The following is an 18,980-nucleotide window of genomic DNA, read 5'->3' as shown; positions in this document are numbered from 1 at the left end:
CTGTCTCTCACTGTTCAAATAAACCTACTATTAAAATTATAGACTGATCATTTCTTTGTCAGTGGGCAAACGTACAAAATCACCAGGGGATCAAATACTTTTTCCCTCACTGTATATGTTTTGGCCATATCAAGGACAAAGATGGTAGCATCCCAGAGATGCGGACTGTGAAAGGAAGGGCAGGCAGATCAGTATTCATTTCATGGCGAATATAGTTTAAAATGTGACAAAAATAACTCTGCATGCAAACAAAAACATTCATTCTGTGGCTTTCATTTGGTTGTAATTGTTACAATTTTGGATCCAATTCTGTTTGTTGAAGATGCCTCAAGTGGCGTAATGCTTTCAGCCGTTTTGTTCTGAGTGTAAATTGTGTGTGTGTGCGTGTGGAGGAAGGTCTCTTTCTATACAAAATATTGAAGCTCTCGGGCAGGGGACCCATAAACTATGAAGTTAACCATTTTTATTTTTTTCCAGGGAAGGCCCACTGAGCTATATAGCTCTTTTTCAGAAGTGACCTGGTCACAAATGATAGTTCAACGAAGTAGCTTACCATGTGGAAATATATAGCAGCAGCCAAATACTCTAAACATGATGTCAATTCTAAATGTGGAGGGAAAAACCGGAGGACCCGGAGAAAAATCCATGCGACCACAGGGAGAACATTCAAACTCCAAATATGCAGGCGTCAGGGTCAGGATCGAACCTATGCCCTACTGTATACTGGGTGAGGTAGTTAACATCTCGCCACCGTGGCACCCCCAAAGATAATCTCTCACTGTATTTTCACTTTGAAGATATATTCAGTTTACTTTAGAATGAGACGAAGAAAATTATCTCTGAGCAGGTCTGATAGAACTGTTACAAGTGTAGTGACAGAGGATGTACTTCCTACGGCAGCTGAAGAAATTCGACCTGCCAAAGACAATGATGGTGCACTTCTAAACAACCATCATTGAGTCAATCCTCACCTCCTCCATCACCATCTGGTACGTTGCTACCACTGCAAAGGACAAGAGCAGACTGCAGCGTATCATCCGCACTGCTGAGAAGGTGATTGGCTGCAATCTGCCTACCCTCGAGGACCTGTACACCTAGAGGACCTTGAGGCGAGCGAGGAAGATTGTGGCCGACTCCTCCCACCCTGGACACTCTCTGTTCCAGCTACTCCCCTCCGGCAGAAGGATGCGGTCCATGAGGACCAAAACCTCACGCCACAAAAACAGTTTCTTCCCATCCGCTGCTGGCCTCTTCAACAAGGCCAGGGGCTCAAACTGACTTTAACGCTCAAACTGATTTTAACACAATATCTGCACAATGACACCCTGCCATATTTGCACTATGTTATCCTATTTGCATTTTTGTAATTTTATATTGTATATTATAGCTATTGTATATTTTAGATTTTATTTTATTAAATTTTTACATAGCTCTTTAGTATTAGTTAGACTTGTACCTTTAGTATAGTTAGACTTGTAAACCACTTATTTAAGATTTAAGATTCCTATATGTTGAATGTATGCACCTTCCGGCCAAAGTAAATTCCTTGTCTGTGCGAACTTTCATGGCGAATAAAACCCTTTCTGATTCTGATTCATAGAATTGGTCACTAAGTAGCATAGCGCTGGTTGCTGGCAGAGGGATCTGCAGTTGCTGCTGACAGACAGGGCGTCTGTCAGCAGGTCACGTGATAAACCAGAGAGAAGGATGTAGGGGAAAGGTTACAGAGGGTGCACGTGAGGGAAGCCTGGGAACCTGTTAGTAGGTTTGAGAAGGGGTGCGTGGCCGGGGCAAAGCAAGGCCACGCTGGGAGGATAAAAGGGGACCCTGAGCGAAGGCTGTTGCCTGGAGTGGGATCCCGTCGTGCTGTTGGAGTCTTCACCGCCGTCTTCATCTGCTCGGTGCCATCAATCAGGCAGTCTGCCAGCTGTCCTGACTGGGGGCTCTAGTTACTCTGTGTGGACCGTGAAGGCTGTTAATAAATAGAGTGCCTCCTATCTTAGTGTCTCTGAGTCAGTCACTACATTTGGAGTCAGAAGTGAAAGAACATTTTTTTTCTCCTTCAACATGTCCAAGTCGGCCAAGAAAAAGACTATTGTGTCCTCAGGTGAAGAGGATGATGGAGAAATTATCTCCTGACAGCCCTGGAATCCAGGACCCCGGCCTCCATTTTGTCAACTGGGCGGGAAACACTTCCCGCCAAATTTGACTTGCCGTCGGCGTCTCGTCCGGAGGTGCCTTTTCTTAAAATATGGCTACCGTTCGTCAAGGAATTTGTGGCTGTGGGGGGCAACTCGACGGTTTTCAAGCACCGTTGGGCCGCTGCTTGCGCCTTCGCAGGGTGGTCCGACGAGGAGGAGCTGCGGGCTCTTCCCACCACCTTGGACGAGGATGAGCCAGAGCGTCAGGAGCCTGTGCAAGCCTGCGCTTCGTTTGTCAGGAGCCCGCGTGGGAGGGTTGCTGTGGGATGACGACGGCAGCGGGAACGACGAAGCGGGACCCTCTCTCCACCGTGGAGGTCCCCGGTCACTTGTTTGAAGTGCGGCCTGCGGGGCCACATTTTCAAGGGATGCCGCGCTGACCCTGGATCGTTCTCCCCACCTTTGCTGTCTCCCGCCCTGCCGACCTCCGCTTCCCCGGGCCCACAGGCAAGTTGCGATGCATCGAATACCTGGCTAACATAGTCACTTCATGCATCTACCTCTCAGAGCGTGTCGGGTTCACACACCATCATCCCTCATCGTATTGCAGTGCGCGAAAGTCGGACTTTGGCGGGTGGTGGATGGCCGCGGGGCACGGGGCAGTGGACCGCGTTTGCGCTTCGTATTGTGGCAGCGGCGGCAGGATTGTCCATGGTTATTGGCTTCGTGCAGGGTGTCGAGCTAAGGGTGCTCATTGATACGGGAGCATCCGCTAGTATTATTTCAGAATTTATTAAGTCCTAGCCGTCGAAGTCGTGTTGTCTTAATCTGGTAAATAGGGCGTGTGTCGCCACTAATGGCAGGAGTTTGGGTATTGTGGGCCAGATATCGGCAACAGTACGAATCGGGGACATTGAATTGGCGGGCCCAGTGTTAGTCTCTAAGACGTTGGCTGTGCCTTGTCTGTTGGGGACTGATTTTCTCAGAAGGATTCCCCTTAAGATTCTTGTAAACCAAGGGTGTATTGAGCTGCCGTCGGGGCGTCGGTTGGCATTTTTGACGTCCCCGACTCAATTCCGAAGAGCTAACGCCACGGTTCAGGCCCTAGTGAAGGAGACCATCACGGTTCCTCCTGGCACTCACATGTTGGTGCCCTTGCGGCTGCGGAAGCAGCTTGATCACGAAGACACCGCGGGAGGGGTTCTTTTAATCCTTCGAACAGAGCAATTCGAGGTCTCGCATTGGTGGGGGCCCAGATGATAGTTAGGGGGGACCAGGACCCCTTTCTGCAGGTGTTGAACATCAGGCTGGGAGCCGTGGTTGTCCAGGCGGGTACGGTTTTGGCCCACGCGACGGCCGTGTGTTGTGAGGAGGCCAGCGATGTGGCCGTGGAGGTTGTTGCCATGGTGGAGCGGGGAGGCGAGCCAGATGAGGCTTGGATGGATGCGCTGTGCAAAGAAAATTCGAATTTGACTGGCGAGCAGCGGGGTGAGTTGCGTGCATTGCTCCGGGAATTTTTGACGTTTTTAGTCAGGATAAATATGATATTGGCTGCACGTCACTATTGCAGCACTGCATCGATACAGGTAACGCTGCTCCTATACGCCAGAATTCGTACAGACTCACTCCCAAGGAAAAGGACCATGTTCGCCAGGCAGTCAATGAGATGTTGTCTGCCGACATTATCTCCCCTTCCACTAGTCCGTGGGGAGCTCCCATTGTCCTGGTTAAAAAGCGGGATTGGGAGTTTGTGGTTTTGTGTAGTTTTCCGCAAATTGAATAAAGTTTCCATGGCGGATGCATACCAGCTCCCATGGATGGACGACTCCTTGGATGCCCTGTTGAGTGCGCGGTCTTTCTCCACCCTGTCAGGGTTTTGGCAGTTACCTCTGGAGTTCCAAACCTAAAACCGTGTTCTGAATACCCCAGGGATTGTTTCAATTTAACTGTCTCCCGATGGGACTTCACTCGGCTCCGGCCACGTTCCAGTGACTTATGGAGCAGGTCTTCAATGGGACCCGTGCCTCATTTATTTGGATGGTGTAATCGTGCTCAGAAGCACGTTTTAGGAACACCTGCAGCGGTTGCGATCAGTGTTTGTCAAGGTGCCGGTGGGCAATCTTAAAATTTAAGCTGCAAAAGTGTCATCTCTTGCAGACATCGGTTTGCTATTTGGGTCACATGGTCAGCGAGTCCGGGATCGCCACGGATCCCAAAAAAAACTGTGTGTATGTGCACATGGTCGACCCCCACGTCAGTGGGTGAAGTCCGTAGTTTTGTTGGGTTCGCGTCATATACCGCCGCTTCATACCCAAGCTCGTGACAATCGCTAAACCGCTCCATGCCCTCATTGCAAAGGGGCAGAGATTTCGATGAGGGGAAGAGGTGGAGGCCGCGTTTGTAGCACTGCGAGACGGCCTCGCCAACGCGCCTCCCTTTGGGTACCCCGATTTCTCTCTGCTATTTTTGCTAGATACAGATACCAGCGACACCGTAATCAGCGCTGTGCTGTCGCAGGTGGTGAACGGAGCAGAGAGGGTCATAGCTTATGGGAGCCGTGTGCTGTCCCCCGCAGAGCAGCGTTATTGTGTGACATGCTGCGAATTGTTGACTATTGTGCATTTTGTAGAGCAGTACAGGCCGTACCTCTATGGTAGGCAGTTTGTTGTGCACACGGACCACGCGGCTCTTCAATATGCGCTGCGAGTTGACCAGCTGTCCGGTCAGCTCTCCCGCTGGTCGGAAATTTTGCAGGATTATTCCCTCAGGGTCACCTACAGGAAAGATGCATGCCACTGTAATGTGGACGCGTTGTCATGGTTACCGCCGAGGAGCCGCTGTGTGTGTTTGATGGGTGTCGGCCGATGTAAACCTGTGGTTGCAGGATTGCCATGCACTGTCGTAGTGTCGGTTGATGTTCCACCACCCGTGGCACCCACTCCCTGTGACAACACGATTGGTCTCATGCACACGGAATGGGGCCGCCTCCAGGTGGAGGATGTCTCCTTGTTAAAATTATGGCATTGTGTCTGAACGAGGGGTGGTAAGAAGGTGCCAGCGGGAATGCCCCTCATAGTCCTTCGTGATGGGCTCCTGATGAGGTGGGATGAGGAAGTGTGGCATTACTGCATCGTTGTGCCAACTGCTCTGCGGGGTAGAGTTACACGGGCTGTCCATGTGAGGTTGATGCACCTTGGGGTGCGGAAAACGTTTTTGACCCTGAAGCGCGACTTCTTTTAGCCCGGAATGTTGAAGGATGTATACCACATGCTCAGGTTTGTGTTGAATGCGCTCGCCGAAAGCCCCCACCAAGGCAGGCCCAGCCACCGTTGCAATCCATCGAAGTGTCCCGTGTTAATGAGCTCGTTGCCTTCGACAACCTCGGCCAATTTCCCACCACTCAGAGGGGAAATAAATGTCTGCTCGTCGGGGTAGAGTACCTGTCCTGGTGGCCGGTGGCATGGCCTTTGTCGGATCAGTCGGCCACATCCATCACAGATGCATTCCTACACGAGTATGTTTCGGACAATGGGGCCCCAGAACGTCTCTTTACAGACCAAGGTCATCATTTTTCTTCTAAATGATTAAAGGAGGTGTATGACTTCCTGGGTACTAAAAAGATCCGGACATCACCCTACCATCCCCAGACTTACGGGATGGTAGAGCGCTTGCACAGGACTCTTACGTCCATGCTATGCCAACAGGTTAACGAGGCACAGTCTGATTGGGATTTGCACGTTCCGGGTGTTCTGGTCGCACACAGAATGGCCCCTCACGCCTCAATGGGGTTCTCGCCCTTTTCCCTCATGTATGAGAGGGAATGTGATCCCCCCATGGAGGCTCAGTTCAGCATGGACCTGGGCAAAAAGACAGTCGCTATGCCCATGCAGCTTACGATCAGGCAGCTGGCAGAGTCGCAGGAGGTGTCTCGGGGAAATTTGGCCAAACGGAAAACCGCCAATGAAAAGCTTTCGGGACTCCGTGGATCCGGAAACCCATGGACCCATGGGGACAAGGCAATGCTGCATTGCCCCCAGGTGCCCCTGGGCATGTCCCCTAAATTGCACCGGCCATGGCAGGGCCCTGTTGAGGTGATTGAGGTCAGGAGGCCGCAGTGGGTATGTATCTATGTCGGTCGCAGGTGCTGATATGTGCACCCGTCATGGCTGAAACCCCATTTTCCACCTTGTGATGTCGCTTCATCCCCACTACCTGAGGGCTGGGTGTCAGATGCGCTCGACGAGCCCGGACGAACGGTCGTGGAGCGTGAGCCTCAGTGGGACTCCGTTGTTTCACCTGCAGGATCCCAGCGCCTGACACCCGTGGACCCAACGGCGGCACCGTCCACAGACGGACCAAGGATGATGGAACGGTCGCCATCCACTTCTTCTTCTTCTTCTTCCCCTTCGTCTTCATGCCGGGAGGAGCCATGCCCATTAGGCCATTTAGATATCGTCCCAGGGGTCCCCAGGAAGCCCACTCTTGTCCCGCCTAGTGGCCCAGTGATGAAGACCCGTTCCAAAACTGTTCAATTCCGATAGCCCGCCCCTTCTGTTGTTCTATTAGTCCCGACACCGTCTGGCGGGTGGCCGCAGACGCAAGCCGGGATGTGACTGCCGGTTGATCTGAGGTCCTTCCTAATGCTTGTGGGCTGTGGCACGCTTACGGTCGTCGGGCATTGTTCTATCCCTGGGGGCCAGGTTCATTGTTGTGAGTTCTCGTCGGAATTTGTTAATTGTCCCGGTTGTTTATTGTTCTTGTTGTTCTGCTACGCGGGGATGGAGGTTGTTGTTGTTCTTGTTGTTCCGCTATGCGGGGGATGGGGGTCAGCCGGGCCGGCTGATTTTTTTTACAGGGGGGGGTGATGTAGTGACATGGAATTGGTCACTATGTAGCATAGCGCTGGTTGCTGGCAGAGAAGGGGATCTGCAGTTGCAGCAGCTCTGTCTGTCAGCAGGTCATGTGATAAACCAGAGAGAGGGATGTAGGGGAAAGGTTACAGAGGGGGCACGAGAGGGAAGCCCGGGAACCTGCTAGTAGGTTCTAGAAGGGGGGCGTGGCCGGGGTGGGGTGTGGCCAGGGTGGAGCGAGGCCACACTGGGAGGATAAAAGGGGACCCCGAGCGAAGGGTCGGGGCTGTTGCCTGGAGTGGGATCCCGTTGTGCTGTTGGCGTCTTCGCCGCAATCTTCATCTGCTCGGTACCATCAGTCAGGCAGTCTGCCAGCTGTCCTGATTGGGGGCTGTAGTTACTCTGTGTGGACCGTGAAGGCTGTTACTAAATAGAGTGCCTCCTACTCTTAGTGTCTCTGAATTAGTCACTATACAAGAAAAGGTAAAATGTAAGTGCCTTTAGGAATCTTTGTTTCATTAAGTGTGTTTCTAAAGTGTATGCATTAAACTCTGCAGGTTATAAACACATGTCGGCTGCACACTGAATTGCAAAAGCAAAACAAAAAGAGCAACATTTTAAAATAAATACACGAGCCTAAATTGCACTTTAGTAATTATCTGGAAAAGCATAACTGATGGTCAAGAGTATTTGATTGTCTTGGAACACTTGACTAATTACATTTCAAGGAGTGATGTTTACATTAAGAACACAGAATAAGTAGCTAACTCTGCTAATTTGCAGTTGATTACATAAATATGAAATAGACCATTCTCACGCATTGTTTACATGTCACTGGTGCCCATTGCTTATTTCAAATCAGGTTGGGAAATTTGCCCCTTGCATTAAATATCAGGTGAGCAGAGAGCCCTTGTCATAATATTTTTTTGCTTTTTTAAATCAAGCTCCAGCATTGATTTGGACGTCGGTCATGTTCATTCCACTGTTGAACAGTGGCCTCCTACGCATGAGCTGACCTCATCGCTTTGTCTCCGTGGTGTTCATCCTCATGACATGTTCTCTCCTTTAAAAGACGAGCTTAGGAAAAGTACATTCGGGGAATCAGGCCCCATAACTTTAACTTCTGACACTGACTAAGGAGGCATCAAAGAAGCTTGGTTTTCTTTCCCATGCCAAAGCCTTCTGAAACTCCGAATGATATTACTCCTTCTCTATAAAGCACAAATCAGGACAAGGTTGTAATACTGTTATCATATCTGGAGTGGATCACCTAGTTCCTACCTCACTACACTTGATGGGATTCAATGTAGAGCAGTCAGGGTGATCAATGATTCAGAACTCACTGAATAATTCCAGTCATGAACAGTCGGTTACCTCCTTCCCACTCTTCTATTGCTGCTGCCATTACTGTTGCCATGAATGTCATGCATTGATTCCTCCAACCGTGTTTAGGACCCGGTCTACCAGATCGTTTCGTCTCATCCATCCGGTGTTCGACCACCCACACTGCTTCTCTTTCTGATTCTTCCCTTGTACTGCTCCACTTTGAAATTCCCTCCTATCGTCTCTCCCCAAGCTCTTAGAATGACCATGCTCAGTTCAAGAAATGCATAAACTCTTACCAATGACGACTTTAACACCACTGTTTGCTGGTGGCGACTTGGAATTTTGGGCATTTGGGCATGTGATTATTTTTTCAATTGTGATTTTTTTTGTGATTCTCTCATTGAATAAGTGGAAAACTCTCGGGGATCCCTAGAGCAATGGGGGGGAGGGGGGCACTTCTGCACGCACACTGCAGCTTGCGTGAACACGACGCCGCTCAGTCATAATCATTTCAACTTGTAACGTACCGCTACCACACAGTACCCGCTCACCCTTGTAGAGAGAGGCATGGCTCAAAGGCACGAGCAGGAACCACAGACGAGCAGGAGAGCAGCCGTGCGTTGAGCCGGCACAAACAATCCACCAAGCTCTCTGGTCCTCTATATATTAATATGTTATTGGGCAATTAATGAGTGTTTACATGTGGGAGGAAACCGGGGTACCTGGAGAAAACCCGTGCTTCGAGGAGTAAACAGTCTATCCCGTGTAGGTGGAACAGGTGGAGTCCACATTTTCCTGTGCCGACTTCTCCTGGTGAGCCAGGGCATGACACCTCGACACCCGTGGGAAGCCAGCCATTGCCAGCGCTGGGCCAACAGGCCACGTGCGCCACCACCGCTTCCCTCACCTGAAAGAGCGTCGAGTTTGCTGGCAGCCCCTCCAGCACCTGCAGCGCGTACGGCAGCCCCACGAAGCTCGGCTCGTTGTCGTTGACGTCCTGCAGCAGCACCGTGACCGTAGCGCTCGCCGTAGCGTGGCGCGGGGGGGAGCCGCCTGGCGGTGGACGGTGGCATTGGAGGGGGGAGGGGCGATGCGAGTAAAAGATGATATATTAGAGCGCAGTCGATCTAGAGCCAGGACAGGTTTTAAGAAATGTGATTTGAGTAATGAGGGGCATATAGACAGTTGTCTCTTGTGGCTGCTGGTTGATTGGTTCATGGAAGATTGATTAGGTAGGTTTGCCAGTGGATGGGTAGGTGGGTAGCTGTGTGGATGGGTTTGTAAGTGGAGTGAGTAGGCAGGTGAGTAGATAGGTATTATCATCAGCCGTGATGTATCCCATGCTAGATGAAGACCACCCCAAGCCATTGCCATCTCTCACGGTCCTTCGACACATTAATCCATTTAGCTCCTGCACGTGATCTGATTTCATTACTCCATCTCTATGGTAGATGTCCTCTGGGTTGCATTCTGTCCTTTGGCTGCCACTCAATCGTTAGTCTCGACTGATGGCCATCGTCCCTTCTGTCGTGCCCAGTTCAAAGCGTCAAACGTGTCCTACCCAAGCCCCACTTACTTTTCTTAACAGGCAATAAAACACGATGTCCTTTACTTGGATATGATAGATAAAGCCTTTATAACTCAGCTCAGAGGCCAATTAAACATGTATCTTGCGAAAAAAAAACTTGGAAAACGCAATGATTAATACAAGTGCAAGAATATATGGTGCAAAATTTCTAACTATAAAAAGCAACCGTAAATTTGTACAGATTGTAAATACATACACGGACATATAGGGCACATTTATTCTCATACATAGGGCAAAATATAAAATACCCCACATGCATCAACTATTACCACCCTCGGTTTGAATCCCAGGCTCGGACTGAAAATGCATTTCTCACATAAAACCGATGTTTACATTCTCAGCACTCGTGATCTCTCTGTTTAAATGTGGTGTGTTTAGTCAAAGAGTACCCACAGTAAATAATCAGAGACTATGACTGTCTTGTCTACACAGCTGATGATAATAATCGTAACTTAGTGGCCATGCGTAAAATTATTTAAATGTTCAGGCAAAGATCTGTTATGTTCATTCCTAGTTGTCATTGTTGCTGTCAGAGGGAGTTCAGACGTGATATATTTATTTGATTAGTGTCCATATCCCAAAAGAACAATTATGCTGAATTTAAAATCTAATCATTCTCAATATAAATCTGATCAAGAACCATTACGGCACTTAGATTGGTTTGGCCAAACAACCCACGCAGAGCGGTCTTTAAAAAATGATATGACTAACTGAGGCTTTCCTGTGTATTATAACAACCGATCATAAGTATATGCTTAAAAGATATATGAAACAAAACGAAAACAAGCAGTGGCCCTACACTGCAAAGTGCCCGTTTTACTAGATAAAACAGTGTAGATAAAACACGCACAGAGATGGGGGAGGGGAGCGAGGGGAGCGGTGGCGGCAGAGTGGGAGGAATTGTGGGAGGGTGTGGAATGGGTCCCGGGAGATTTCGGGGTCAGCGCCGCTGGGTCGAGGGAAGGGCAGCCAGGGTCAACTCCCAGGAGCCCCTGTTGTGCCGAGGGCCCACGGCGCCACCGCGTGATTGAGTTACAAGCTCCGATATTGAGAACTAAATTATGAAGAGTGGGAAGCCTCCCTGCAGAGCTGCCCCGGGAACCAAACCGCCTCTGACCGGGCCATGAGGTGAGAGAGAGAGGGAGTCTGCGAGAGATTAGGGGTTTTAGACTTGTTGGCTGTGTGGGATTAAGGTTATTGTTTAGGTGAGATTAAAATCATTGGTGCACTCTAAGCCCTCTGGGGATGACAGCGTGGAGTTGGAATTACCTATCTCTGTTTTTCCCCTGCATTAAACCCACACCTGAAGAGAGATAAAGTGTTTTTCACTCACGGATACGATCTGAAGGTGTTGACCCATACAGCTTTGAGATGTACAAGTTCAAGCACAAAGCATACGTTTCTTGCATATTCATTCCAGTAACCTCTATGTCAACATTTGCAAACGTAGGCTCAATTATTTCAAACGGTTTCCCTATCCAATTAATATTGAAGTAAATATAATTGACGTAATTGTTTTTAGTAATAGGTGTTTACCCTTTCAACTGGTACAAAAACGGACACCTTTTGTACCAGTTGAAAGGGTAAAAACCTATTACTATATTTTGCCACTGGTAAAGGAGGTCTCATAGTGTAATTGTTTTTATTTAAATAATTAAATTACGGTACTTAAGTCCAGACCAGGTGAGATCAAACTGAGACTAAACATCATTTAGAAGACAAACCTTGATTCATTAGATACAATGCACATTCAATAAGATCTGTGAAAAGTAATATCGTTGAAGGTGGGCCTGTTATGCAAGTCAGAAGAAACCTCAAATTCAAAGCATGAAGTGACAGTTTGCCAATGATCGATGAGGATTAAAGATATAACATTTCACCTAAGATATGCACACTATTTAAAAGTATTCTCTGATATGAAGAATCATTGCTTCTTATATATTTGTTTTCCTTTTAGGGCAGTGTTATTGATGCATTTGTTGCATTCTTGTCATGATACAGTATTTCGTGGAATAGTTGGCCAACAATACCCTCCAAGAGGGGCTCGCCAGAACTCCCTCGAGTGGAGGCCCTGCTGCCAGCAGTGGTACGAGTGAGCAATTTGCAGGGCTGTACCACCTACGCTTAAAAATATGCGATCATGTGGGTACCGGAATGGATAACACCGCTTTTCGCTCAAATTCCACTTTATTGTGCTCAGTTCCCCAATCAACGCAGCTGAAATAAAACGTGAACCAGGAAGGGGCCGTTGTCGTCTCGCCAGCGAGTGTCATGAGAGTTGCACAATCTGTGGCCGCTGTGCTTGCTCACACTGGTGAGGGACGTGGCGTCGCCAGAAGCTTTGCAGAAGAAGGAAACTAGAAGGATGTGGCTGCGACTTGATACACAACTGCTGTCTTTGTGCCTCCTGGCAGGTAAAAAAAATTCGTATATTAATTTTGTTGAGAACAAATGGGACTTGCTGACTTGAGATGGTAAATGTTTTTCTCTTTGCAATGTGGTTTGCAAAGGCATCCCACGGCAATGAGAGATGCCCCGTCTCGATGGGCCTTCGCCTGGTTAGAAGACAGTGATCACTGCGGGTGGCCTAATATCCCCACAGTGCGATGATTTTGCGAGCGCTAAGTAAAATGTGTTGCGGACTGCTTATTTTGTCAAATAAAGCAGCAATGCTAACTCTGCCCTTTTTTTTATTACATATATTTGTCCAGAGGTTGTTTGTGCAGCCTGTGTATAATGCAAGACTGTTAAGCCACTCTGCATCTAAACAATTCCTAGTGTGTGCTCTCTTGGGCATCACATTTAGTCGACTTTGGATAACTAAAAAGATGTTCAGTTCCTAATAAACGCTATATTTTGGTTTCATGGCTATTTAGACACAGTGCCTCATCTGCCACACTGCATCTTTTCCCTGATCGTGGCAGATTAATGGGAAACAACAGCATCAAGTGCTCAATTGTATCACCAGGTAGATGTGTACAAAGTTTAGCCAAATATGATGCTGTAAATTTAACAGGCACGTTTCCGCAGACACATGCATTCCAAGTGTGGTCATCTGTCCGGGTAGGGCGGCGCATTGTGCATTTTCTCTATCAACTCTTTTGGCATTCTTTGCTGCTGCTCTGGGCACCTACAGGAGCTGAAGATGCCTGCAGCAGTGAGTGGCGAAGCCCAGGCTTGGATGAATTTCGCAATTTTGTTTGCAAAATCGTTTCAGCCTGGCAATGTGGAGCTCTGCAAGTGGTGGTGGACGTGAGCATGGTGGCGGGGGAGGCAACCCTGAGCTGTAAAGTGACCCCGAGCAGCGAGCACATGGCCGTGAACTGGTACACCCGCTCGCCCAGGCAGTCCGACCGGGACAAGGTGCTCGTGTGTCACCCGGTGGTTTGGTGGCGGAGCCAGTACACCCGCACGTGCTCCAACGTGCACACGTACGTCGCTGATGACAACACCTTCGTGTTGAAGGTACGGGGCAAGACTCGTGGTCACTGTCAATCACCGATTTGCGATGCAGAACGAGTTTATTTTTTTTTCACGTGCCAAGATGTTTTGTTGTTGTTGTTGCTGGAGCATCATAGGTGCGTCGTTGAGGTTAATGGATGACGATGCTGCGTTCATCTTGGTCTAGTTTTAAGAAATTATATACATGCTGCTTAAGTGAAAGTTACAGTGAGAACGTGAAAGGGGACTATTATTTCCGCAACATATAAAAAGGCAAGGTTGGCTACTTCTGCTTCTTCAGCTGCAGATGTCGATTATGTGGCGACTCAAAATTTGAATTCCTCACCTTTAGACGTTATTTCTTGTTCACTCTTCCCCCCTCCCACGTTGTATTTATCAGAGCCACTTTCAATATTTAATTATTGAGCACACTTGACAAGCTCTTGACAAAGATCCCCCGTGTAGCCTACACAGACTGTTGGGGCAAGTGCTGTTAGCGAGCACCAATGAAGGCCGGCACGGCACATGAGGGGGTGGGTGGCAAGCACCATGTCTGACCACCTATGTCTCCCTAGTAGCGATGTTTACACACCGCACCAGGTACTCATTTGAGGCTGAGTCGACCTCAGGGGAGGCGCAGGACCGGTTCGGATAATCGTCACTGGTGGTGTTGGCCGTGAGCGGGAATCTAAGAATAAAGGAATCTAAGATCATCGGGTTCGTTGCACAGCATGATAGCCACTACACCACCACTCCCCACGATGCACCATAAACCACACACGTGTGAGAAGCGCATTCGATATATCAACCCTCAAAGCCAACACCAGAATCCCACGAGAAACTCGGCTGTTGTCTATGGCCGCTGTTTCCACCAGCTGTGAAAGGCAGCGACGACGACGGAAACCATCTATGCATTTCGAGAACCAAAAACAAAGATCCTCCCTAGACTGTTGAGGCAAGTGCTGTTCGCGAGCACCTATGAAGGCCGGAATGGCACACGACGGGGTGGGTGGCCAGCACCACGCCTGTCCGCTCCCTAGTGCTGATGTTTACTACACAACACAGCAGATACCTATGGGAGGCCCAGGACGAGTTCAGATAATCGTCACTGGTGTTTGGTGGCCGTGAGCAGATATCGAACTCGGGTCTTTGCCGGGTTTGTACCACAGCGTGCTGGCCACTACACTACCTCTCCACACACCACACACATCCGTGTAATACACACACACACGCGAGTCCCTAGAGTTAAACCCCAGACAGGCACAGAGCTGCTTTAATGTGGAACCATATCCAAGACAAACTAAAATGTGCCACCATTCTTAACGTATTTAAATGTCTGCAAACGGTACGGCTCGAGAGTATTCTACGTGAAACGGCCAAGTGCACCCATTAATCATGCGTGTGACTGCGGTGGGATGTTCATGTGCGCAACCCTGGCCGTCGTCCTCCCGTCCTTGACACTGAATGAATGTATTTAATGTGGTATATAAACGTAGGCTGCATACGTTGTAGATTTGAATGTATTAGTATAGGTTTCATTGCACGTTTGCTAAATATGTATCACTCGACACTCTGGACACCCTTGCAAACAAGATGGGATTTTACAGGTAAAATGTTTTCTTTCTTTCTATAAATAAAATATCAAGAGCCAAAAGATGGTGGCTATGCACGTCTATAATCCAGCACTGAAAGCAAGGGTTGGGGGATGACACATATTGTGAAACTCCCTTCCCATGGGCATCGGGGTCTCCATATCCTGGCTTGCTAGAATGCAGTACAGCAAGTGTGAACTAATCTCCATCTCTTGTAATCTGTTCGCATGCATTTTCTCTGTGGTACTCCAGTTCCCTCCAATATGTATAACCACCTCTTGATCCGGTGAGCTTGGGCAGAGCTTGGCCCATTGAAACGTGGTGCATGCCCGAACACACTGCCACCATCTGTAAGATGTCACTCCATCTGGCTTTAACATCCTGCATGCTCGGCGTGCATCTGGATCCCAAAGAGCAGCTTAGCAATAATCCGCAACATATGTCTCGCTTTTAAAAGTTGTCCACTGGCGCTCAGACCCACCTCTTTCTAATTAATTATTTCCTGCCACAAGACAGCAACGGATATATATATACATATATTTATCAATAATACAGGTCTTTTGGATCATTTTTGGATACAGGATAATTGTATGACTATTCTTTCCAACCTTCTACACCTCCTCCTTTGTAGTCTTCTTCCATATTGCTGCTCATGTAGATGCAAAGCAACAACTATAATTTCACATTTAGGTGGTCAAGCCTTATGAGCAGCGGAGTGTATTGCTGTGATATCTCCTTCGTATTTCTGGATCGTGCATTGCGTCATATGTTGTACTACGGCCTGTTCTGGATGACCACAGTTGCACACTGCTGGAGAGTTTTTAATTTTCTATTTGTGCATCAGGTATCCGCGGTTTAGGGTGGACTATGAGCGTCGTATAAAATCAAAACCAGGGATCTTCTGCGTTGGGTCTTTCACAAGGTGTTTGTTTGTGAGTTCTTTTGAACTACATTCAGTTCTCCAAGTCCTCTGCAGTGATTGTGGATCTATAATTGCCCTGGCTCACCTAAAGCCAAGTTCGATCACTGCCTTAGCGACATCCTTTCCTCCGACGATCTATGAACGGTCAACGATGGACCAACTCGTGTGTCAAGTTAGGATGTGGGCAGCACAAACTAAACACAAAAATAACTGCCTTTTGTGTTTAGTTTGTTGTACTTCCCCGCACTTCCGATTAAGATGGTTGGCTTCGTATGGTGCAAAAAAAACTTCAACATACATACATGGACCAAATAGTTGAGCTCAAATCTAAACATCAATTCAAATCACTCGGAACATTTCCAATCTCTTACGCGGATGTTCACATCATATTTGTCTGAGCACTATCTGCCAGACGACCACTCCGAAAAATCACCCTCGCAACTTTTGTCCGGATAAAATACACCACGTTGAAGTAGCTCAGAATATTTTAGAATCAGAATTTTTTAGACTGGAGGAATCCGATGAGCTATGAAGCTCGTTTTGACAGATGTCGAGTATGGGCGGGTCAGCAAGCTCCTAACCTCCACCCCCTCCTTCATTTCACTATCATGTGATGCCATAATCTGCGCAGTCAACTTGACCTCCACCTTAAACACAACACCGACACATTTATATCAGCCGGCTCCCCCGTCGCTGCAACCAGTGACTCTCTGCAGCAGCTGTTGCATCACAGTGCAACAGACACCGATTGGAATCCATCTTGTCCTCCTGACTCGAAACTGCATCACATGTCGCCTCCCCTGTAGCCATCAACAAGCTCGCGTATGCATGTTGAACTTCTTTCGCGCCGTACGTAGCTAACCATGCTCATCGAAGGTGCGGGGGAAGGACAAGTAACAAGCTCATCGTGGTCTCATACGCTTCATACATAAACAAACACATAAACTTCCCAGCTGACCACCCACTTTAACTCTGCTCTACACTAAATGCTCTTCTCCATCATAACCATGAGGCAACTTGGCACGATCACCTGGCCGACTCTTCGCACGCCCTTAAATTTTAGATTTTTTTCGAAAGATACAATTCTCCAGCATCATCACCACCACCATCAGGACATCACTTCCCGCCTGTCGTAATCAACCCGTGGCCATTCCTTCTTCTGCCCCTCATTCTAGTCTGCTGCCATTTTTAACAACCCAACACGTTATTGACCTAATCCCACGTTCAACAATAAAAAACCTCTGCCTTGGATCTCCTACCAGCCAGCGTCTTCACCTGAAGACGGCTGCTTGCGTTGTGGCCGAAACGTCGTGAGAATTATTTTATTATGTTTTATTTTTATTATTTTATTACTTCCCTTCGACGTGACTTTACCGAAAGAACCAAAAAGACAGCCAGCGTCTTTTAAGCATTGCGCCGGTGAACTTTCCAATAGTAGTTTCTCACGTTGCTCATCTGGTCAGTTGCCTCCACCACTTACCATGGGCCAAGTTACATCTCTACAATGGAAACCTGCCTCTTACCCAGAAGATTCTGCACACTTACCAAGACTTCACTCATAAAGATCACTGATTACATCAAAGCCTCGACCGCCTTGAGTTCCATCATCGCCACCCTAGTTGGCCTTGACACATCTTTTGACCCTTTAAACGACGGGTTTTTATGGTTAAACGTCAATAATCTGATTTCGCCATCGGTGGTGCAACTCTCAAGAGGCTCGCATATACCTCTCTGACAGAGGGTCCTACGTCAAGGTTGGCAAGTCCTCAATCCCAGCCGTCACGTCCACTGAAGGTGTCCCTCAGGGATCCATCCTGAGTCCTATACTTTTTTCACTCTCATCGATAGTCATGACATAAATGATCACACTTATGCCAATGAGACTCAATTATACTCCACTCTAACCTCCACTCAGAGCCCACTCAACCTTCCAAATTAGACCTCAACATCACAGCACTAGTTTTGGTCAAACTACCTCCGACTAAGCCCTGAAAAATCCGCAGACATTTTTCCGTGCACCAAGCAGCGGCTCACCATAGCGTCGCTCCGTCACAACCTACTCACTGCTGGCTCCACCATCAGTCTCTCAAATCATCTGAAAATCCTCGGTGTCACCTTGAACCACGTCCTAAACACAATGCGCACATGTAACCATCATCTCGGTGCCTCATGGCACATCCGCCAAATGTTGACCATAGCCGCAGTAAACACGCTGGCTTGTAGCATTGTCAGAGCTCATCTCTATTGCAACGCCTTCCTTACTCGGATATCTCAAGAACGTCTCGCCAAACTACAGCGGCTCCGAACAAATCTTGTCTCGTGCTGTCCTGGGCGTGAAACGCAGCCACTTGGCTCAGATGGCTTCTCTAAAAATGGTTGCACCGACTCCCCATAGAATCAAGGATACAGCGCAATGTCTGCTACCCTGTGGCACCGAGCTCTCTTTTAACGTCTCCCGCCATACCTTCACCCTTCTTACTCACCCCACTGACCATGGCAAACTGCCGCGTCCTACAGAGCACGTCTAATAATCCGCTCACCATGTCCAGAACCAGCACCGTCCTTGGCTGAGCGGCGCTTCACGGTAGCTGCACCGGCAGTCGTCTGGAACTCTCGCTCCCACCGCACATTCCCTTCATTCACACACCATCCACCTTCAAGCAGCAGCTCAAGGGGGGCGCCATAGTGGCGAGACGTTAACTACCTCATCTGGTATGGAGGAGGTGGTGGGTTTGATCCAGATCCTGACGACTGTATATTTAGAGTTTGCATGTTTTTCCCGTGGCCATGTGGATTTTTCCACGGATCCTCCCGTTTTTCTGACCACAATTAGAAACATGAGTTTAGAGTAAATGGCTGCTATAAATTTCTACATCTTCTTGGTTCTTTCGGTAAAGTCACGTAGAAGGGAAGTAATAAAATAATAAAACTAAAACATAATAAAACAATTCTCACGACGTTTCGGCCACAACGCAAGCAGCCGTCCTCAGGTGAAAACCAGGTCTGTCGAGGCGACAGCGTCTGAATGAAACAGAAAACGTGCTTGGAGCATATATATAAGCTGGGTTGGAAGGGGGGAAAAGGGCGCCTTGACAAAAGAATATGCATATCAAGAGGCAT

The 18,980-nt window shown here is 48.3% G+C and overlaps 1 protein-coding gene across 1 annotated transcript in view; it reads right to left on the bottom strand.

Annotated features, from left to right (window-relative positions):
- CDH23 (cadherin related 23) overlaps positions 1-18,980 on the bottom strand; it is a 257,145-nt gene that overhangs the window by 113,560 nt on the left and 124,605 nt on the right. The window contains exon 24 of the mRNA XM_078859961.1: positions 9,225-9,370. Coding sequence (XP_078716087.1) covers positions 9,225-9,370 — 146 coding nt within the window. The remainder of the gene's footprint in view (positions 1-9,224; positions 9,371-18,980) is intronic.

Source organism: Lampetra fluviatilis, chromosome 9 (assembly GCF_964198595.1).
Source record: "Lampetra fluviatilis chromosome 9, kcLamFluv1.1, whole genome shotgun sequence".
In the NCBI taxonomy this organism is placed as follows: Eukaryota; Metazoa; Chordata; class Hyperoartia; order Petromyzontiformes; family Petromyzontidae; genus Lampetra; species Lampetra fluviatilis.
Note: the sequence above shows the minus strand (reverse complement) of the source record. Positions and strands in the feature narration are given on the sequence as shown.